General features: G+C 45.3%; 1 protein-coding gene across 1 annotated transcript in view; it reads right to left on the bottom strand.

The window, feature by feature from the left end:
- Positions 1 to 23,674, bottom strand: part of Cfap251 (cilia and flagella associated protein 251) — a 66,577-nt gene that overhangs the window by 7,350 nt on the left and 35,553 nt on the right. Inside the window, exons 16-20 of the mRNA XM_076866625.2 lie at positions 23,032 to 23,216; positions 18,266 to 18,380; positions 17,345 to 17,508; positions 13,348 to 13,438; positions 13,004 to 13,147 (exon numbers count right to left, since the gene is read on the bottom strand). Of these exons, the coding sequence (XP_076722740.2) occupies positions 13,004 to 13,147; positions 13,348 to 13,438; positions 17,345 to 17,508; positions 18,266 to 18,380; positions 23,032 to 23,216 (699 nt within the window). The remainder of the gene's footprint in view (positions 1 to 13,003; positions 13,148 to 13,347; positions 13,439 to 17,344; positions 17,509 to 18,265; positions 18,381 to 23,031; positions 23,217 to 23,674) is intronic.

The raw sequence follows: 23,674 nt of genomic DNA, 5'->3' as shown, positions 1-23,674 counted from the left end.
TTTCCCACTGCTGGGGATGGAACCTAGGACCTTGCCACATGCTAGGCAAGTGCTCCACCGCTGAGCTACACCCTCAGCCTGTCACCCAGTATTTTTCAAAGCAGCCACAAATTCTCAATGCAACATTTTAGAAATGGTCTTTTGAAATAACATTATTGGTTATGGATACAAATTAAATATAACTGACACTATATTAGTAGCTGTAAGGAATAACACTCTTTCCTATTGAGTTTACATTTTATACAACTGCATGTTATTATGTGTGTAAAGTTTTGTACAAATAAAATACCACCCAGTATCAAACTTACATACTATAGTATCTTAATATTATATACTTTTAACCATATTAATATATCATATGCCACTATTTACTATGAACCAATAGAAACTAAAAGTATAATCTTTTAAAATCTTTTTTAATCATTGATGGACCTTTATTTTATTTGCTTATTTCTATGTGGTGCTGGGAATCCGATGCAGTGCCTTACATTTACAAGGCAAGCGCTCTATTGCTGAGGTACAACTCCAGCCCCTGAAATTATAATCTTTGATGAGAGACTTAGGTTCCAACTTTGGTACTGCCATTTTATGTGCATGGGACCTTGGGCAATTACTTCACATTCCTGTCCTCAATGTCCTTGAAGAATACATATGCACTGGGCTCTTGAGATAATATATGTAAAATGTTTACACAAAGCCTAACACATAGTAAGCACTCAACAAACAGTAATTATTATATGATTATTATATTTTCCATGCAATAGCTAATTAGAACATAGGTAATTACAAGTGACAATATATAATTATATATCATGTTAATTAGATATAATAATTTATAACTATAAAATTGTAATATATATAAATTATTAATGTAATACACAATTGAACTTAGTTCAGAAGCAGGAAACTAGGATGACAAAATGGAATCCAATAGAATAGTGCCTGAGTTCATCCTCCCCAGAGTTCCAAAGATCTCAGGGAACATTCTCAGCACAAACCACTCAGTAGGTGACCCACTCCTTCCTCTCTTCTTCCCAGTGATGGACCAGGAATGGCTACTCAACAAGCAGGAAGCTGGCAGCTTTGGCATCCCTGCAGCTCCTTCCTGAGTCACCTCTGCAAATGTTGGTTGCAAAGGCAGGTGCTGCCACTTGTCTAAACAAAGCCCATGTTTGGAAGAGGAACCTCCGAGATGGAAATGGCATGCTGAGCACCTTCATAATGCCCCGACATGAAGATGGTTTTGGAGGAGCAGGAGGTCACGCCAGCCTGTACAGAAGACTGGTTGTCCTCGGCCGGGCATTTATCGCAGGCAAGCCCATCATCTGCTAAGGCAGTGTTTCAGTCCAGTCACCTGGGGAGCTTTAAAGATTCGGGGGGTCAGTCCCACTCCCAGATCCTGATTTAAGTAGTCTGGCATGGAATCTGAGCAGTCACAGTGTCTAAGAGCTCCCAGTGATTTGAATGTGTGGCCATGGCCAGGATGTCCAGCTTGAAGGCAAAGGACTCTCAAACCGCATCAAGCACTAACACGACCTTGTGGGTCTGGGTAAAACAGGGACAGCTGGTCCCACCCCAGAGTGTCTGATTCACCAAGCCCGCGATGGGGCTGAGAATCTGCATTTCTTACAAGTCCAAGTGATGCCAGGGCGGCTGTCTGGGGGTCCACCTTTGAGAACCACTGTCTTGGGACACAGGGGTTCATGAAGGTGATGCTCATGTCAAAAGGAACCAGCGCCAGCCTTGTGATTTTCAGTAGCACACCTGGCTCCTGTGTTGAGCTGTCTACCTTCACAGCAGCTCAGTCAGCCTTAACCTGGTGTTGCAGGAGCTCAGGGAAGTGCCTCATGGACAAGTGGACAATATGGGACCATGGAAGAGTTTCTGAGAACTCACACAGGCTTCCTTGGAATGACCACTCACTGCCCTGGTTCACGTCCTCAGTTTCTAGTAGTTACTGTGCATTGGTTTGGCCAAGGTGGGATATTATTTAATGATCTGTCACTTGATTTACAACTTTTAGGGATTGGGGCCTCTGATGGTACGGCTGACCTAGCCCCTGTGACCTGAGGGCGGCCTGCCCTTGGTGGGCTAGAGTCCCTCACACGGGATTTTTACTTCTGCCTGTCACTAACCCAGGTAGGCCTTTGGTTTGTGGTTCCTGCTGTCAGCTGCACACCGAGGGCTTCTGAATTACGTTTTATAATTAAGTTTTATAAGCTCCCTGTTTAATGGAGAGGAACCTGATACATTTGAACTGAGGCCACTCGGTGTTCTTGTAAGAAGGCTGCAGATGGGGTTGGCTTCCTTTTGTGATGGTTTCACAGACTCCCAGGCTGGAGCACTCTCCCTCCTGCCCACATCTTCCTCTCCACATTCAATACTCTCTAGAACATCCTCAGTGAAGCGGGAGGCAGCCCCGGTCACAGCTCATCTCCCACGCCTCCTCCCAGTTGCTCACTCCAGCCCTGCCTCCCTGGCCCAGCTCAGGGAATAAATCAGGCAAAGAGGATTTGGGGCTGGGCAGTGTCACAACATGGCCCTGTCTGCAGACACCTCTGAGCCCCCTCGGCCTCACAGCTGCCCTGGGTCTCCTCTGGAACCATACAGTGGTCCTCCCTTATCCTTGAGGGATATATTCCAAGACCTCTAGTGGATGCCTGAAACCACAGATAGTACAGAACCCTGTATCATCATTTTTTCAATATTAACTAAGCTCTGAACATGGATAATGGTTGGTCATAATTTTTGTGATTTTAGGTGCAATAGCAAAACTAGTATACATTTCATTTCCTTTCCTCATGATTTCACAGAGGGTTTGTTCTTACTATAGATCTTAGTAACCTGAGCATATGACTTTTTCTTGGAGCGGGGAGCACAGTTACTAGGGATTGAAACCAAGGGTTCTTTACCACTGAGCTACATCCCTGGTCCTTTTTATTTTAATCTTGAAACAGGGTTTTGCTAAGTTGCTGAGGCTGGCCTCAAACTTGGGATCCTCCTACCTCAGCTTTCTATATTGCTGGGATTGCAGGTGTGTGCCATTATGCCTGGCCTTTTTAAAAATTATTATTAAAAAGAGAACTTTTGCCTTTTTCATTACAGGAAGCACTTTTCAGTTTCTCTTTGGCATATCCAATTGCCATCATCACTATGCTTGCACTTTGGGGCCAGTAGGTAAAATAACAGTTACCTGAACACAAGCACTGTGATACTACAGTGGTTGACCTGACTACAGAGCTGGTTATGAAGTAACTAACAGGCGGATAGTATATACAGAGCAGATACAATGGGTAAAGAGATGATTGTCTTGGGTGGGATGGAAAAGGATGGCACAAGATTTCATCATGTTACTCAGAAAAACAATTTAAAACTTATGAATTATTTCTGGAATTTTCCATTCCATGGATTCTGGATCCAGTTGACTCAAGGTAAATGAAATCATAGAAAGCAAACCTATGGACAAGGGGGTGCTACTAAATCTGAACAGCTGCCTCTTTATCCTGGAGTGGTGAACCCCATGGTCAGGTACTGCCCCCTGGGCAGTTGGGCCACTTAGCCACAGAGCTTTCTCCCAGCTGTTTTATACCCCGTGTGAACAACACCAACCAGAAGGCCTCTTATGATAACCTTCACTCATTCCCTCATCAGAGCCCAGGCCTCAAACACTTTCAGGGACTCTTCCCCACCTCTGTGAATGTTTTTCAAGAGTTTCAAAGGGACATTGCTATCTGAATGACAAGTTCTGCACCCTATCCCAGAGCCACTACTGAGGGTTTGTCAGGTGCCCACAGCTCTCTGAAATTCTGATCTTGCCTTGTGCACCGTGAAGCACCAGATGGATTCTGGTTCAAGTCAAGAAATAATATGGATGGAACTCAGTTTGGCAGTTCCTCAAACAATTGGACATGGAGTCACCATTTGAGGTAGCAATCCACTCCTAGGTACATATACAAGATAAATGAAAACACACATCCACCCAAAAAATTACACAGGAAGGCTCATAGCAGCATTTTTCATAATAGCCAAGAGCAGGGGCAACCCAAGTGTCCATCAGTTCATGAATGAATAAATAAAATGCAGCATATTCACATGAAGGAATAGAATCTTATTCAGTCATAAAAAAGAACGAAGCACTGACATGCACTACAACCCAGATGAACCTTGAAAACATCATTCCAAGTGAAGGAAGCCAGACATAAAATATCACATATTATACACTCTCATTTATATGAAATGCCAGAAGAAGCAAATCCTCAGAACAGAAAACAGATGGGTGGTTGCCAGCCGCTGGGGGAGGGGGAAAGGAAAGTGACTGTTAATGGGCCTGAGGTTTATTCTGGGATGATAAAAACACTTGGGATTACACGGGGCAGACAGCCACATAACTCTGTGAACATGCAAAAGCCACTGAATTGCATACTCCAAATGGATGGGCGGTATAGTGTGTGTTGCATCACAGTAAAGTTACTAAAAGAAAAGAAAAGAAGCCAAGCATGGTGGCACGTGTCTGTCATCCCAGCGGCTTGGGAGACTGAGACAGAAGGATTGAGAGTTCAAAGTCCGCCTCAGCAACAGTGAGGCGCTAAGCAACTCAGTGAGACCCTGTCTCTAAATAAAATACAAAACAGAGCTAGGGATGTGGCTTAGTGGCCATGTGCTCCTGGGTTCAATCCCTGGTACCACTCCCCCCGAAAAAAAAAAAAAAAAGAATGAAAAGAAAAGAAGTAATATGGAGGTGAAGACATGGCAAGAGCAAGTACAAAACTTCAGATCCAAGGACATTAGTACTTTAAAATTTGCTGGGTGTGGTGGTGCTCAGCCACTCGGGAGGCTGGGGAGGAGGATCACGAGTTTAAAGCCAACCTCAGCAAGTTGGTGAGGCCCTGAACAACTTAGTAAGAATCTATCTCTAAATAAAAACAAAAAATTAAAAAGGGCTGTGGCTATGGCTCAGTGGTAGAGCACTTGCCTAGCACATGTGAAGCACTGGGTTCCATGCTCAGTACTACATAAAAATATATAAAGGTGTTGTGTCCATCTACAACTAAAAATATTTTTTAAGTATTTATTTTTTCAGTTTTAGGTGGATACAATATCATTATTTTATTTTTATGTGGTGCTGAGGATCAAACCCAGTGCCCCATGCTAGGCGAGCACTCTACCACTTGAGCCACAACCCCAGCCCCTAAAAATATTTTTTTAAAAAAGGCCAGGGTGGGCTGGGGTTGGGACTCAGTGCTTGCCTGGCATGTGTGAGGCACTGGGTTCAATCCTCAGCACCACATATAAATAAATAAAATAAAAGATCCATTGACAACTAAAAAACTATTTTTAAAAAGGCAGGGGGCCAGGGATGTGGCTTAGTGGTTAAGTACCCCTGGGTTCAATCCAAAATATATAAGATATATATTTTTTCCACCATCATTTTTTTTAAAGAGAGAGAGAGAGAGAGAGAGAGAGAGAGAGAGAGAGAGAGAAGAGAAGAGAAGAGAAGAGAAGAGAAGAGAAGAGAGAGAGAATTTTTTAAATATTTTTTTTTAGTTTTCGGCGGACACAACATCTTTCTTTTATGTGGTGTTGAGGATCGAACCCGGACTGCACGCATGCCAGGTGAGCACACGACCACTTGAGCCACATCCCCAGCCTTTTTTCCACCATCATTGCACTACACTTTAAAAAAAAATTTTTAGATGTTGATGGATCTTTATTTTATTCATTTATTTATATGTGGTTCTGAGAATCGAACCCAGTGCCTCGTACATGCTAGGTAAGCACTCTACCACTGAGCCACAACCCCAGCCCCCATAAAAAGATGAATACATGTTTGTTGTGAAAAATTCCAACAATGGAGATATAAATGTCCTGAGTCCCCATCCCATAACAATAGCTAGGGTGGCCGTCTCGACTTTCAGGGTTTTCTTCCTCCTTTGTACCTAATACATGTAGGATCAGAGCCAGGGTCTGGGGTGGGCCAGCTTAGTCCTAGACTCTGGACCTGAGTGACTGCAATACTCCCAAGGCTCTGTGCTCACTGTCTCCACCTGTGCAATGGAGAGGGTACAGCCAGCTGTGCCTCCTGCAGTCACCCTGAGGATCAAATGACCCAGGAGGACCAAGGGCCCCAGGGGTTCAGCAGCTCAAAGCACAGCTCCAGAGAGAAGAGCCGCTGCTGCTGTAGTTGGTGGTCGCTACAGTATCATCATCTACATTCCTTTTTCCAGTGGCTCATGGTATCCCAGGATTTATTTCTTTAATGTGTTAAGTGTGAAAGTCTTGTCCTGCTCTGGTTTTTCTACAGGAAGCTGTTTGCTGGGTAAGGGCCCAGCCTGGAGGCTCTCAGCGGACCAGGTAGGCCTCTCCTAGAACAGTGGGCCATTTCTCTTACCTTCAGGATGGAAATGCCTCCCAATATTTATGTTTCAAAGCAAGACCCAACATACTGAGGGCCTCTCTTCAATGTGCAAATTTCCAAATTCCCCTGGGATCTTTATCAGAGCAGAAATTGTGCCCATGATTCCTGGCTCAAATTTCTCCCCCTCATTATGGGTGAGGCTGGACTACTTGGCTAGGTCTCTCCACCCCAGCTGGGACCACATTTTAGCCGTAAGGATTCGTGCGCAAGGCTTTAGGAGGATCTGTGTGTTTGTCTTTCTGAGTTTTGTTCTGAATACAAAAGCAGCACAAACTATGGGCTGCAGTTAAGAAAAACTGAATAATATGAAAATGTAGGTTTGAAGTTCCTCATCCCCTGCATTTGTAACCTGAGTGTCTTCCAAGAAGGGTAGAGGTCTTCATTTACAGACCCCTGGGAGGGTGTACACTGTACGCTGGGAAACAGAAGTTAAGAAGAGCTGAACTGCCATGGCTCACAGAGGAAGAAGAAGCTGGAGTTTCTGGGGCCTTCCAGGAAGGAGGCCAGAGGAGCCAGGGTAGGGGAGGGCTGAGTGGGATGGAGGCCAGAAAGGAGACCCCCATGGTGGCAGGTCATAAGGACTGAGAAAAAGAATGTCTAACAGCAGCTTGAGGTGAATATGGCTTTGTGTGACCTTTCCTGATGACTCCCAAAATTTCAAGAAAGTCCTCTTGTGGGAGTGGGCTCTATGTGGAAAGTGGGGGAGGGAAGGTGTCGGGCCTGGGGTAACGGGGGTGCACAGAACCTGCACATGCACAGGCAGAACCCTGAGATAGGGAGGGCACGAGCCCCTAGAGCAACCACAAAACTCTGGCTGGCTGAGGCCAGGGTTCCAGCTGGTTTTGGAGGCCTCAGTTTAAATCAGGTTATATGTACAAAGCAGGAAGCAACATTCCTCCCAAATTCCATCCCCCAGAAATGGTATCGTTAAGGTTTTGGAACTCAGTAACTCAGTGAGACCCTGTCTCAAAATAAAAATAAAAAGGGGGCTGGGGATGTGGCTCAAGCGGTAGCGCACTCTCCTGGCATGCGTGCGGCCCGGGTTCGATCCTCAGCACCACATACAGACAAAGATGTTGTGTCCGCCAAACACTAAAAAATAAATATTAAAATTCTCTCTCTCTCCTCTCTCTCATTCTTTCTTTAAAAAAATAAAATAAAATAAAAATAAAAAGGGCTGGGGATTCAGCTCAGTGGTAGAGCACCCCTGGATTCCATCTCCAGTACCCCCTCCCCCACAAAAAAGAGGCTTAGAACATGTTCCTTCATGTTTTCCTAGGCATATATAAACTCATATAATAAAGAAACTTGCCTTTTTCCTTTTAGTAACAAATCCTGTACATTCTTTCTGGATCAGGAAGCATGCGTCAATCCCACATATTATTTTTTTTTGGGGGGGGGGGAGGGTGCTAGTGATTGAACCCAGGGGTGCTCTATTAGTGAACCACATCCTCACTTCTATTTTTTATTTTGAGATAGTTGCTGAGGCTGGCCTCAAACTTGTGATCCTCCTGTAACCTCTCGAGTTCCTGGGATTATAGACAGCTACAGATATGCCAGCTCAATCTCACTTTTTAATGATTACTAAATATAGGGGTGCCCTATTTTATTGATCCCATCTCCTGTCAGTGGACATTAGGGTTGTTTTAATTTTTGCTGCTAGAAACTATCCTGCAATAATTGTCCCTTCCTTATGTGTATTATTGTACACTGTGAGACTTTTCCTGTAGGATATACCCTTAAAAGTAGATTTGTTGGGTAAGGAAGATGGCACACAGCTATAACTCCAGCACTCAGGGGGCTGAGGCAGAAGAAGGATTGAAAGTTTGAGGCCAACCTCAACAAGTTACTGAGGTTGTCATCAATTTAGCAAGACCCTGTCTCAAAATTTAAAAAAATTAAAAAGGACTGGGTATGTCGTCCAGTAGCAAAGTTCCCCAGTACCACACAGACACAAAAAAAAGTAAACTTGTTGAGTCCAAAATAAACACATTTAAGAAGACAAGTAGTCTTTTATTTCCTCTCCGGACACTCCTAAACAATGTCACCACTCCTGAACACAGCAAACACATTACGGGTACCTGATGATCATTCAGAAGTCAAATCATAAAGTCAGGGATTCTGCCTTCCTCACTGTTCTTGCAGTCAAATGTAGCCCGTGGGCACCATTCACTCATTTACATACTCAGGTAACACTAGCGGAGTGTTCACTTTGGGGGCACTTTGCAGGCACACATATGTCTCTGGGATTCGCCTTAAATTTATGGAACTAAGTGGTTGCACGGTGTTAATTCACTACAAAAACTGGTCTGGATTATACAACGCTGCACAGGTTAAACAGAAGAGAGGCTGGAAGTGACAGCCAAGGAACCTTGCACAGGGGCCCCTCCAACATGATGCTCCAATGTCCTGGAAGACCTGATGCATTTGTAAAGATGGGAGATGAAACACTCCCAACATCAATATCATCAGCTAATAAACTGGACAACTAGGTCCTGGCTCCTTCAATAACATTGTACACTTTACTAATCGTTCATTTAAAAACATGGTTTATAAGAACTGCCCCCTCTGCCTGCTTTAGCTGTATTCTGTGAGTAGCTTCCTGCAAAACAAGGGAAGGACTAGGAATTCTTTGGGGAGAGTTATATTCTTGTATAATTTGGCTTCAATTTACCACGCTGACTAGCTTCAAATCCCCGAGGCAGTTACTATGATGTAAGAAAAATATAAATACAATATAGTCTTAGCGGGGCTGGTTTGAATCTCTGTGCTTGAGCCTTTAATATGCCCAAGTGTTAAAACACTCTATTAGCTAGGCCAACTTCTCTGTGCAGCTTCTTGGGTTCGGGGGACCATTGCATCTTAATGGGATGGATGTGTTCCATTAACCACAGAAAAGCCAGAGTTGAGAAGTTTCAAAGCCTTGAAAAGATTTTTTTTTAATCACTATAAATCTGACATGAAAAACAAAAGATCAGAAACTTCTCCCTGAGCAGCTTCAGATATAAAGTAACTCATCAGCTCACAAAGCCTGCACACTGGTATGGGGCACATCTGGATCCCAGGGCCTTCAGAAAGTGTCTCCAAAGAGTAAATATATTCTTTAAAGTGGATTTAAAACCCCAGTCCAAGGGATTTATGAAGATGCTGACGTCAGCCCTGAAACTCCCCATTTGGGCTGGGGATGGGCGGATGCAGGCGCCAGTGGAGACCTCACAACTGCTGTTTTATTCCATTTTTTTTTTTTTTTTAGTTTTTAGTTTGTAAATAATTATCAATGTCACTTTATAAACATTTGCTATAGACTAAAAATTATTTTTCTAGGAGCTGGGATTATAGCTCAGCGGTAGAGCCCTTGCCTCACACATGCGAGGCACTGGGTTTGATCCTCAGCGCCATATAAAAATAAGTAAAAATAAATAAAGATATTGTGTCCATCTTTAAAAAATTATTTTTCTAGATACCTATTATTCATCAGCAAGATTTTGGTAGGTTTTTATGCATTATTATTATTATATTTTTTTGCCAAGGATAGGATAAATGTCTACTATTGTGTATTTTTGGAATTTTCTACCATAAAAAGTAAAAAATGAGAAAAAAAATCACCATCCCATCAACCTCTTATAAAGAACATGCCATCTTGATGAGAAATGCAGGATGGTGTGGGGGTACCAGGGATTAAACCCAGGGGTGCTCTACCACTGAGCTAGACCCTAGCCCTTCTTAAAATTTTTATTTTGAGACAGGGTCATGCTAAGTTGCTAAGGTTGGCCTGGAATTTGTGATCCTCCTGCCTCAGCTCCTGAGTTGCCAGGATTATAGGCCTGTACCACCGTGCCCGGCAGAAGCATTCCACCGAGTAAGTGCCTGCTCTGTGCTGGGTGCTGCCTGGCTTTGGTTCTTTAGTCTCATGGCAACACTGAGGTTGCAGGTTTTCCCAGCTTCATCTTAGAGTCAAGGATCCAGGAACTCAGACTATCTTTGAAATGACTTGCAGATCCAGAGGCATGGCCACCAGGTCAACTAATTCTGAGTCCCCTGCACTTCCCACCAAGATAGGCTCCTTTTCTTTCCTCAATCTTGAAGCACCAGGCATTGTGCCAAGCAATCACCCAGAGAAGATGAGTATCATTTTAAGATACACGTTTAGCTAAAAAAAAAGAACCACAGATACAACCATGAAGGTGAAATGCAGTGGAGTGGGGGCAGTAAGGTGTGAGCTGGGCTTTCCTCAGGAAATGAGGTTTCCATAATGGAATGAGCTTGGGGAATGCTCTAGTGTTCATCACTTACAGATTCCTGAGCCCAGGGACCTTTTAAAGGTCTGAATAGTGGACCCATTTTTTTTTATCCTATGCAATTCCCCCCCTCACTGCCCCCGCCACGTGGTGCTGGGGATTGAATCCAGGGAGGTGAAAATGCAGAGTGCCAGGCCCTGTACTTGGAGACGGATTAGTTCCATCAGGGATGTGACCCAGGAATTGGAAATTTGAGGACATTCTCCAGATAATTCTGATGTGGCTGAACAGTTTGGGAACCAGCATTGGAAGGTTAGGTTTGGAAAATATAGCTCTAAGAATACTATTTTGTTGTTGTTGTTGTTGTTATTTGTTTGTTTGTTGTTTTTAAGATGAGGTCTTGCTATGTTGCCCAGAATAGCCTTGAATTCCTGGGCTCAAGTGTCCCTCTGTCCTCAGCCTCCCATGTACCAGGGACTATAGATACAACACCAGCTTAAAGAAAACCACTACATAGGCCGCACACCCCTTCTTGGTAGCAGTGTGATACCAGTCTTGTGTTTACAAAATGCACATCAGAGACCCCCTCTGTGGCGCTTAGAGAACACCTGTGTTCAAGGTCCTCATTTAGGACTCAGCCATGGGCTGTGGGCTCCAATGACTCATTTCTCTCTCTAGATGCTACTTGAAAATAAAAGCCACCTTCAAGCACACACAATACATGTTCTGGGTAGGCCCCTGGAGCTCTGTCACCTAATATGAACATCAAGACTCCGCTGGGCTTCAGGGGTTGTGTGTGCCTGATGGCAGGCGGGTAACAGGCCACAGTGTTGGACAGCAGCCAGGCAACATGGGGGCCGACAAGTTCATGTTCTCTGACTCAGTCATTCTGCTTCTCAGAATGATCCAAGAAAATAACTGGAAAATTAAGCAAAACCCCTGCTCAGAGACGTTCATTACAGCTGTGTCTGCTGGCCAAATACTCAGATCACCTCTGTGTCCACCAGCTGGGGGATTGTTCACTTGGGTACAAGCCTCTAAAGGCAGGCCATCAAGGAACTTTCACCATCAACCTCACCAACTAGTCGTTACTGAGAACGCCAATACATGTACACACATACATACGCACGCCAAGTACTTACACATACACGGACTGTATAATGTTGATGTGTGTGTGTGTGTGTGTGTATACACATATACATATTTACACCATTGAATGCCAATTCTTTGTTTAAAAATATAAACATATCTTTCTTTATATAGTGTGTATATACATACATATATATCCACCAAATAATAACAGTGATCATCTCTAGTTTCTATTTTCCTCTTTACAGTTCTATTTTTTAAATCAGAAAAAGTTATAAACTTAAAATATATCCTTTAGAGAGCATGTTTTCACAGATTTTATGGTAAAATGGAAAGTGCTTATGATATAATATTAAGTCAAAAATAAGATAGATATATATATTTAATTTAGTATCAATTTTTTAAAACTAAAAAATTATTTCAAAAAGCCTTTTAAAACTATGTATGTATGTGTAAGCTGGGTGCAGGGTACATGCCAGGCTGAGGTAGGAGGATTGCAAGTGTGAGGCCAGCCTCAGCAACTTAATGAGATCTTATCTCAAAAATAAAGAAAAAAAGAACAGGAGATTAGCTCATTGGTGAAGTGCCCCTGGGTTCAATCCCCAGTACCAAAAAAAAAACAGTTCACTTGAGGATGCTCCCCTGGGCTGCTTCTTGTCCCTGATGGGAGCTCTTGCGGCGGGGGGTATCTCTGCCTGTCTCTGACAAATGACTGACTGGGCTCCTCCTCAGACCAGAAGGGCCCCCACCTCCCAGAGGTGCCCCATTAACACACGCACTCTACAATGACAATAAAAGTGATTGAAATGTCGAGTTCTTCCTCCATGCCCAGCGCCCCCCAGGCGTCCCCTCAAATCTGAGAAGGCCAGACCTCGTCCAGCCAGGGTGCAGCATGGTGCTGACTGTCCAGTTCCAGAACCTATGTTGTAAGTCCCGGGTTCCCCAACATGGAACTTCCACAAGGAACACATCTTTGGGGAATGGCACGCATCTTTCTATTTGTTTGGTTTTGGAGTTGGGGGTCTCGCCGTGTTGCAAAGGTTGGCCTCACAGTTCCCCTGCTGCAGCCTCTAGAGTAGCTGGGATCATGTCTTTATTGTAAATCAGTTACTTAGGAGTGCATCTGAAATGCCCACAACCTTCTTTCTGATCCATTTATGTAAGAAAAATGTTAAACTTCTACTCTGACCTATAATTATCTTCCCAGAGGTAGTTGTTATAAATAGCACATCCACCCCGTTCTTGTTTCTGTCCTACCTACCTTCTCTTCGGATGGGTAAAAGCCAATTGCTCTCATGACATAAGGAACCTCCGACAGGCAGATGTGTTCCGACACCTTCCTGGTCTCCATTGTATCAATACCTTGACTGCGGAGCTGAGAGTAGTAAAAATAATCCTCCAGCTCCTGTGTGGAGATGAAATGGAAACACGGCATTCTGGCTTAGGCAAGGGTGTTAAGAGTTCAAGTACATTCTCTACAAAGTATGTTTTGAGCTTAGCAGGGAAAGGAGTTTGGGAGAAAAACAACAAGGGCCAAGCCCAGGCGTTTCTCTTCTACAGACTGAACTAGATGTAGCAGGAAGCATTTATTCTGAGGACAATTACCCTGTAGAACTTTCCTTCCCTGCCACCAGACACCAGACCATAGAACGGGGTCAAGTCTTCACCCCCAAGAGAAACCGCAGCCTCCAGGGCACTGGAACAGCAACAGAAAGTCACAATTAGGAGGCACTCATGCTCCAACATGACCCAGGCAGGGTTCTGCCTGGACCAGGGCCCTCTGAAGGGCACTGAGCCACCAGTCCAGTGCAGGTCTCTGCCAACTCCATCAGAGAAGTCCCTCTGTAATGAAGCCAGAGACAGAAAATTCAATGTCAAGTGTGGGACTCGGTGGTACAGGGGACCTACCTTAATTAAGGTTATGTTCTTTAGCTGATAACAGGGCAGGTGCTTGGTAATTTGCTTGTAGTCTTTGGGGACCACATCTTTCTTAAGGGAGGGTAGGTGGGTGCTTGTATTCTGAAACCACATACTCCCAAGCACAGTGGCTTTACCGGTAACTTTAGACACCAAAAGGTTGGGAAACTGTGCAGGTGGACCGCCAGCTCTAATTGCTTCCACAAAAACTCAGGAGACCACAGGGACCCATGCCAGTCAGACAAGAATAACCCTCTGCTCTCTAACACAGGGTCAGATTTCCAAAAATAGGTCCTTTAAGTGGTAAGAAAACCTACTTTGGTATAAGACTGACTTTGCCTCATATAAAAGGCTAATAAGCTGAAATCTTTATAATATTCCAGTCCATGAACTGGGCTTCTGCTAACAGGCGATTGGCCCCTCCGCTGGGACATTAAAACACTGCAATGCAGCACACTGTGGGGAAGGGGCTCCACGTCTGGAATGTGGAGCCACAGGGATGCTTGCAAGCTGTGGACTGACTGTGGGCATGAAACTTGACCCCAGCCTCTGTTTCCTCATCTGTGAGGTGGGAAGGTGCACAAAGGTTGCTGGAAGGATCTGAAAAGTGAGTGTTCAGGAAGGATTTGCTGCCAGGTCCTTGGTCTCTTCCTGTGGAGTGTGTTTGGAAGTGGGGATTAGGGCAGCAAGCCTGGCTTTGCAGGATCCCAGCCCCACGTACTCCATTTACTCCATTTGAGCCGTCGATGTACCCCACACAGTGAGCTTCTTCACCTCTATGTGGGGATAACAACAGTGCCCACCTCACAGGACAGGACAGCAGGAGGGACATGTGAAAAGCACTCCGTACAGGCCTGGCCCAGAAGAAAGACTCCAAACAAAGTGCTTAGGATAACTGTTACCATGGAAACAGAACCGCCATGCCCCTACCCTCTCTTACAAAGAGATACCCACAAAACTGTCTTGCTGTCAGGGCTCTGCCCAAGCTCAGTAGGCAGTGCCAGGGCTTGGGCACCTGGTGCCTTCTCCAAGTAGGCTTAAGGTCCCCTCTTGCAGGGCCTGGCCCTCACCCCAATTCCTGGCTCTGACACTGGGCTGTGGAGGAGGTTTCAGCCCTCGGGGTTCCTCCACCTTCAGCCATGTGGTCCTGGAGCAGGGCAGGGACCCAGAGGAGCCCATTACTACCAAGGAACCCAGATGGGAGGCTGCACGAGCTCCTGGCTCTCCTAGACAGCCCAACACTCTGGGCTATGCTGGTCAGGACTGACCACATGCCCTGCTTCCTGACCGTGGTCAGCTGACCCAGCGGGGCCAAGGACTGAATCAGGATTTCTCCCACCAGGGAAAGAGGGAGAGAGACTCGCTCCCCCTCTGATGAGAACTACAATTTGTGAAACCGAGGAACTGTCAGTGGCCACACTCCTACTGAGAAACCAAACCTAGTTCTGCAGAGAGAAGCCAACCGCAGAGCCAGGCAGACAGGGATGGGGACAGTGGCAAGTGTCACTGTCCCTGCTCCTACTGCCACACAGCTACACAGGATCCTGATGACCTTCTCATAACCCCCCACCTTTCTGCCTAAGTTGGAGAAGGCAGAGCAATAACAATGGTGGTAATCGTTACCCTCAAATCCAGTCTGAACTCAATGATGATGCTCCCATTTAACAGACGGAGGAACTGAGACTCAGAGAAGTTATGAGACTTGCCTGATGTCATCCAGTAAATAAGTGGTGAAGTTAAGACTTGAATCCAAGTCTTTGCTTTTATCTGAATAGGGCGGCAGGAGAAGAGGAGACAGCCAGGCTGAGCATAAAAAGGGAATGGGGGATTTTAAAACACATGCCAGGGAGAGGAAAAGGGGAGCACGCTAGCAAAGGCAGCGAGCAGGAGGGTGGCAGAAGGGGTGCTGGAGAAAAAGCTCTGAATGCCGCAACCCCAGCGTCTGGGCCTGGACACGTGCTAATTAGAAGCATCAGAACACGAGGGGATCTGTCATCTTCCTTTCACCCTAAAATTCTGCCATCAATAAATCTAGTAGGAAATCTGTTTGTTTCCTTGTTTAGGGTTTTTACATTTCTTTCCATTAGTGAAGCGCCGAACATATTAAGTCACCAGAAGCAGCAATAAAGTGCTAATTAGTTTATAATGATCCTTTGTCCCCACAACAGATTAAATTGAAATTCTCAGAAGCCTGGACTCTGGCCAGGCATGGGAAAGCTACTGGAAAGCAGGTCTTTTGGTTTTGTTTTTATTAATCTCTACCTTTCTAGATCCCGGGATGGCTGAGAAGAGGACAAGAATGAAAAAGGGAAGACTGCTTTCCCACCAGGGTATCACCTGCACTAAGGTTACAGGTGGCAGGTGAGGTGGCACGGAATCAAGTACCTCACACAGGACATGCTCAGGAAGGGCTTTTCAATGGAAGCACTCACCTCCAGCTGCTAACGCCCCAAGCCCCGGCCCTGCTCTCTTGGGTGAAGGCTCAGATTAAAGTCAGAGCTGCAGCTGCCATCTCAAGCCACCTGGGCACCAGAGTGGACTCCACAGGCTATTTTCACTCAAATTCGTGTTAAGAGGAGAAGCCTGAGTATCCGCTGTAAAGAGGAAGGTGTGTGCTTGGCAGGAGGAGGACTTCATGGGGAGCCATGAATCAAGTTGTGTTTTTGAGGAAAGAAGGTGCCTCCAAGCTGTCTCTATTTACCCCTAAAGTCACACTATTGGGAAAGGTCTGAAACAGAGGCAGAGCGGGGACATCGAGAGGGTGTTCTCGACTGGGAACTTGCTGCTGAGTGGTTTGTTCCATCCCTGTTGCAGTTGACTGGATTTGGGTAGCTGAGGGGATCATTTTAGTGCTTCTCCCTTCTTTCAGTGAGAAAGATCCTGAGCTCATAAGTGAATGCTCTCATAAAGAAAAGGGAAGGTGATCATTCATTGCTGCATAAGTAGCTTTGCACTAAATAATACTTTTTTTTTTTTCTTTTTTGAGACAGAGTCTTGCTACATTGCTGAGGCTGGCCTTGAAATTGTGATCCCTCTGCCTCAGCACCCCAAATTGCTGGGATTACAGGTGTAATCTAGCTACATTAGGTACCTCACATATATTATCCTTACAAGGGACCTGTAAAGGTTTCTATTGTTACCCTCATTCCCAGATGAGAAATCTAAATATCAGAGATATTAAGAAACTGCCCTAGGTCCCACAACCAGCAGAGTAGGCCCCATATTCAAACCCATTTTCCTGTACTCTCTGATGTTCAACTCTAGAATCCTCCAGAATCACCTTAGGTAGAGGTTCTCAGTTCAGGGCAGGAAGGGTGAGAGGAGGAGAGGAGACTGAAAGTACACATTTCAAATAATACTCTAATTCTGTAATGTACACTTTGGAGATTCAGCCTAGATCTTTCCGGCTGGTGTGTATGTGACAGTGAGGGGTATTCAGGGAGCACGGGTGAGTCGAGGTGGACTTGAATAACCTAAAGCATCAATTCAGTCCCATGGCCCGCGAGACTGCACGGCAACTCTTGGTCTGCACAGTAAACAGGTGTTACAAGAGGGCATCCTTTAAGTCAGGCTCTGTGACATACTAGCACATGGTAGGGCTCCACAGCTGTCAGCTGCTATTGAGTGAAAAGAAGGGGTCTACCCTTGACGCCTCCCTCAGAGGCCAAGGTGTCCTGTCACGCACCTTAAGTTGACTTCCCACTGCACCACTGAGCGGTCCCGTCCTCCTGCTGTGAAGGCGTAAGAGCCATCATAGGAAAGAGCCATCCCGGCTACCCCATCCGGGTGGCAGACAATAGCGCATGTCTTGTGTGGATTGCCATCAACTGGCAAGATCTGAAGTCCAACCTAGGAAGGAACATTCATTCAGTCTCAGGCAACCGGATCCCAACTCAGGCCTGGCCGGCTGTGTGTCATCTCCTGATCCATGAGCTGCAAGAACCTGTGTGTCCAGAACCATCTCAGGGTGTGGGAGGCATGTGGATTGTAGCTGAACATCCATTTACTGGCCCTTGCTGGGGGAGATGGGCGCCCCTCACAGCTTCGCACATGAGAGACAGGAAGCCTTCCTCCCTATCCTCACGATCAGATGCCCAGAGGTTTCCAGAATAATTCTTACAATCTATGACTTTCTACTTTTCTACATAGATGATTTGTGAAATGTACAACCAGGTATAACTAATTTTCATGTCTTTAAAAAGACTTTTCCAAGGGCTGGGGTTGTGGCTTAATGGTAGAGCACTGGTCTAGCACATATGAGGCACTGGGTTCGATCCTCAGAACTACATAAAAATAAATAATGGTAATGTGTCCATCTGTAACTAAAAAAAAGAAAAAGATTATAAAAAGACTTTTTTCCATCCTTTGGAAAAAGAGGGCCACGTGTCTTCACTGGAGATACAGAAAATACGGCAGGTCTACCCCAGATACTGGCCCAGAGTCCTGTGCTCACTAATCTAGCAATTTTTAGTATCATATCACCCTGGACAGAAGTGGTTACATGCAGCCAGCAGACCAGGTGTCCTTGAGTCTGTCAGTCCTTGGGACTAACTCCCCCGCATGGGTGAGAGGTAAAGAGTAGAGGTAGAGAGCAGAGAGCAGATACCTTGTCTTTGTTAATGAACACCAGGTAGCGCCTCTGTAGATCCAGGGTGGTTTTCACCGGGAGGACCTGCGTCTGCTTGATAGGAGATCCGTAAGTTGGCCCAAGAAGTGTCTTTCTGGATGGGAAAAAAAGGAATGGATTTTTAAATTCCACAAATCTAAACACAGGCTTCGGTCAGGACTCTTTGGTCATGATGATCTTATACATTTTTTGATTCTGAATTTCCTGTCTTGTCACTCAGCTCAGCTGGGATGTAAGAGCCCTTCCCAGTCCCTGCGAACCGCTGCTGTAAATAAGAGGCAACAACTCCAAACAGCAAACGCTCTGGGGAGCCGGGCTGTGAAGAGTGCTTGCGGGAGTCTCGTCTCCAACTTAAAACGCATGTGAACAAGAGACAAGAAAGAAGCTGCAGGGAAAGGACGCTCATTGGCAGGACACTGAGAGCACCCCAGTCCCAGCGTGAGGCCCCAAGATGAGGATGACATCTACGCTTTGTTCCATGTGTCTGATTTACAAAGGTGCGTGCTACACACAGATTTCCAAAGCCCATCTGTGCTCATGCATCAAACTGCAATGGTGTTGGTGACACTTCTCTAATTCAACTTTTCATTTTTCTTTTTTGAGATGGGGTATTGTTATGTTGCCTTAAACTCCTGGGCATCAGCAATCCTCCTCTTCAGCCTCCTGAGGAGCTGGTACTTCAGGTGTGTATGGCTGCACCTGGCTTAGATTCCTCTAATTCAGACTGTTTTATAACTAGGGCTCGCTCCAGGCCAGGGCTAGATGTTTCCTGAGGCCCGCAGCATATAAGCTCAGGACCCCTTATTTGTACCCAGTGAGCCCTGAGGGCTTCTAACAGAATTAGGATGATTTCATGGATCATCATTATTAATAATAAATTTCAAAGTAAAGAAAAGGTTAGGTGCTAGCTGTGCTTCTGGTTCCTTATTAGTAAGATAGGGATAAGGACAGCACTGGCCCCATACGCTGGCTGTACTGGACGTCAAATTACTCAATATGTTTGAAGCCCTCAGAATGGTTTCTGGCACACAGCCACCTAACTGCCACCACATAACTGTATTATTAAGCCTAGCGAACAATCTTATAAATTAATTATCTTTTTCTTCTAGCCAAAAAAGTATTATATACTAATTGTGAAAAATTTCAAACATTTAGACACATAAACCTATAATACCACATTGCTGCACCCTGTCCCAAGATAGGCCTGGAAAATAGATGTACATGATGTGAGAATTTCTTTTGTAATTATGATCTCATATGAAGTTAGAAGTATACTGTTTATGCTTATTTGGCAAGTTGCTCAATCTAATCTTATATCTTAAAGATATTTCCTTGTGGGCTGGGGATGTGGCTCAAGTGGTAGCGCGCCCATCTGGCATGCGTGCAGCCCGGGTTCCATCCTCAGCACCACATACAAACAAAGATGTTGTGTCTGCCAAAAACTAAGAAATAAAATATTAAAAAAAAAAAAGATATTTCCTTGTTACCACATAGAGAACTATCTTACTTTCTTTTTTTCCTTTTCTAAAAAGCGGCACCGTGTTCCAGTGTACTGACAAGCCATCATTTAACTAACCCGCTATTAATGGACATTTGGATTGTTTCCATTTTAAAACATATTTTCAAACAAGAGATCCTTTTACTTATGTCTTGGCATAACTGTGTGAGTACATCTGTGGGCTCCATTCCTAGAATTCAGAAGATATGATAAAATTTAATAGAGGGTGACAAATTGCTTTCCCAAAAGGTTGCACCAATTTGCACCCCCACGGTAGCGGGAGAGAGCGTCCGACTCCCATACCCTTGCCAGCACTTGGCACTATCGATCATTTTTATCTTTGCTAATATGATTTGTAAAAAATGATATCTTGTTTTCATTTGCATCTTTGATAGACTGCTGAGCATCTGCTCATGTTTATTGGCCTTTTTCTGTGAACTGCCTTTTCATGTTCTTTCAAGTATTTTTAAAATGTGTTTTAAAATTCTTTTGGATTTATCATGAAAAAGTAACTCCTTCCCCATTAAGCTGAGGTTATGAGGCTTTACTTCTCCTACAAATGGAAGATGTCTCCTGCAAGGGGTTTTATTTTGGAAGGACGCAGATGTTCAGAACAAGAGGTGGCGGCTGCACAGTACTGTGGCTGTGTGAGACTCCATTACGTTGTTCATTTTTAAATGCTGAGATTCACGTTATGTGAATTTTATCTTTATAAATTATCTTCTTAAAAGATGACTCATGAGAAGCTGGAGCTGTAGCTCAGTGGCAGAGTGCTTGCTTTGAAAGTGTGAGGCCCTGGGTTCCATCCTCAGCACTACATAAAAAATAAACGAATGAAGATATTGTGTCCATCTACAACTAAAAAAATATTTTTTTTAAAAAAAGATGACTTATGCTAATTTCAGATTGATCTCCAATAGGCAAAACTCCTAAATGTGTGGCTTGAAGTCTCTCTTGTTGATAGCTGTTAGCAGGAATGTCAAGCCTGAGGCATGCCATCCCTAACTCTCCTGCCCTGCAAATGCAGAGTATCTGTGGGATATTCTTTACCCTAGAAGTGTGCATCCATTAGAGATGATGCACAGAGATTCTAAAATCTTCCTAAAACTCTTCTTTATACATTCTTCAAGTGTTTTAATAGTTTTTCCCCCCTAAATTGTGCTGGATTTCTTTTCCTACCATATAATGTGGAATTTCTTATTTTTCCTTATGCTTTCTAGAAAAAAAAAAAAAAAAAAACTTTTAAGGAAGAAAAAAAGACCCCAGTGACCGGGGCTTGCAGGCCCTATCTCATCTGAGACATTCATCACAAAAATGGTTGTTCTCTAACACAGTTGCTGCTGTGAGCTCTTCTACCTGCTCCTGGGAAATGCTGTCGCTTCCAATTTTGCTTGGCTCTGCCTCTTTCTAGTTAAACCTGAGAGGCAGAAAATCCCCTCCAGGTCTGTCCAGGCAGGACTCAAAGCCAGGCTGCACAGGTCTGTGCAGTCTCTAGTAGAGGTCAGAGTCACAGCAAGGTTTGAAGATCAAGTCTTGCCTGCCCTGCCCAGCTGTGTCACTGAGAAGACCTGAACCTCAGCAGGACGCAGGATTTTGAGGATGAAATGGATGATGAGTGCAGACCTGGACAGAGCTGACACGCACTGTGCCCATGGGGAGGAGCAAGCCCAAGGTCTGCAGGTCCAGCATACCCTGCGGTCACCCCCGGTTGCAGGACCACTTCTGCAGGGAAGGTGCTGCACTCAGACACCAGGTGTGTATGCCCTAGGCTTGGCCTTCAACCTTCATCTACTCTTCCCTCGACATCTCCTGTCTGTGGCTTAAAACGCTTCTTTCCTCTTGACCTCCAGCCTAGCTTACTTCATGACCTCTGGACTCAAGCACCTAAGCCGGGTATTCCTACGTGGATGACGAGTAGAATCTCAAACTTACCTGGTCTAAACTTCCAGTCCTGACTGTCTCAGACCTGCTGCTCTGGCTGCTCAGGCCAGAACCCTGGGGGCCTGACACACTCCTCTCACTTAGAGTAAATATAGTAAATGACCACATGGTGAGAGAGCAGGTGCCGCTGAGTACCACCAGCAAACCCTGTTAGCATTGCCTGCACGATGTACCCAGAACCTAACTCCTTCCCTGTCACCCCTTGGGGCCACCATCATCTCTTACAATAGCCTCCTGACCTTGCTCTGCCTTTGCCCTCTGTACCCCAGAGTCCAGAGCCCAGACAGAGGCCAGGTGTTAGGTGCCCGGCCCAGGCTGCGCTCTCCCACACTCTCCCCTGCCCACTCCATTCCAACCAAGACTTGCCCGGCCCAGGCTGCGCTCTCCCACACTCTCCCCTGCCCACTCCATTCCAACCAAGACTTCCTGGCATTTATCAAACCCAGATGCTTTCTGTCTTCAGTTCTCTTCATGTGCAGATCCTGTCTGGAGGTCTTTTCCTCCAACGCCCTAGCCTGCCCCCTCACCTCCTTCAAGTCTCTGCCTAATGTCACCTACTCTGAGGTATCCCCTGCTACCCTTTGAAAACAGCAGCTCCTCTTTCCCAGGACCCCACCTCTTGGGGTAATTTTGCATACCACCACTCCCTGGCACCTACTCCCTCATCACCTGGTCAATTTCTGCATTTACTGCAAGTGTAAGCCCCACTATGGAGAAATGTTTGTTTTGTTTTAATATGCATTTCTTTAGTTGTAGGTGGACACAATACCTTTATTTTATTTTTATGTGGTGCTGAGGATCGAACCCAGTGCCTCACGCGTGACAAGTGAGCGCTCTACCACTGAGCCCCAGCCACAGCCTGCTGTTTGGTTTTTACCCCCCCCCCCCTTCAGCACCTGGAACAGCGGCTGGCTCATGCAGACAGGGGACAAATGATGTGCCACCTTTGAGAGCCAGGGTGAGAATTTTTTTTTTTTTTTTTAAAGCTGGGAGTAGTCTGGTGAAAATATGGCTTTCTTCACATAGAAGAACCAGGCACTGGAGAGCATCAGCAACCTTTCCTGGGCCCCAGGCTCTGTCTCATTCATTGATTCATGAGCATCGAGCTCTGGGCGTCCTACCTCCAAGCTGTACCAGGCTGCCGGGCTGTGTGACCTTGGGTGAGAACTACTTGTGTTTCTGTGCCTGAGTTTCCTCTGCAAAGTGAGGAGGATGATTACAGTAGCCAAAGTGTCACGGGCCCTTGGGCGGAGACCTGAAACAGACTGGGGGCGGAGGAGCCGATCCAGGCAAATCTTGCACTCACCTGCACATTTTGGTGGTTGAATTAAAAAGTTTCATTTTGTAGCCACTGTTGCAAATAAGCAAGAATTGCTCCTTGACAAGTGGCGGGTACCAGACCATACAGGTTGGGTAGTTGCCCTGGTCAGTTCGATGAATGTCCAGGACTTCCAGGTTGTCTTTGTAGCTCTTGATGAGATTATACTCTATCTGCAGAAGAACCCAGGAGGACACATGTGAGGACTGAGCTGGATGAAGAGCTCACTCGAGGAGCCTCAAGTTCTGGGTGCTGGCCTTTCTAATCCTCAGCCCTCAGGGAGACAGTGTTGGCTCCCTCAGACTCACCTAGACCTCGAAAGGAAGGAATTACCATACTGAGTACTCCTCTGAGAAACAGGGCCAACTATTTGAGCTGGGGATGTGACTCAGTGGTGGAGCCCTTGCCTAGTATGAGTAAGGCCCTGGGTAGTTTAATTCCAACTCCCTTCAGAGTAATAGCTGTGTCCATTTCACAGAGGGTCAAATATATGTTCTCAGCAGCTTGCTCAAGGCCACGCAGTTAAGAAATGGTAGAGAAAAATTTCAAATTCAGGTCCAACTGACCCCAACTTGAACTCTTACAGTTATGTTATTCTGCACCCTTAATGTTATCTAGCAAACTCTTCAAG

Source organism: Callospermophilus lateralis, chromosome 1, assembly GCF_048772815.1.
Source record: "Callospermophilus lateralis isolate mCalLat2 chromosome 1, mCalLat2.hap1, whole genome shotgun sequence".
Lineage (NCBI taxonomy): Eukaryota > Metazoa > Chordata > Mammalia > Rodentia > Sciuridae > Callospermophilus > Callospermophilus lateralis.
This window is presented reverse-complemented; position numbering and strand designations above follow the sequence as displayed.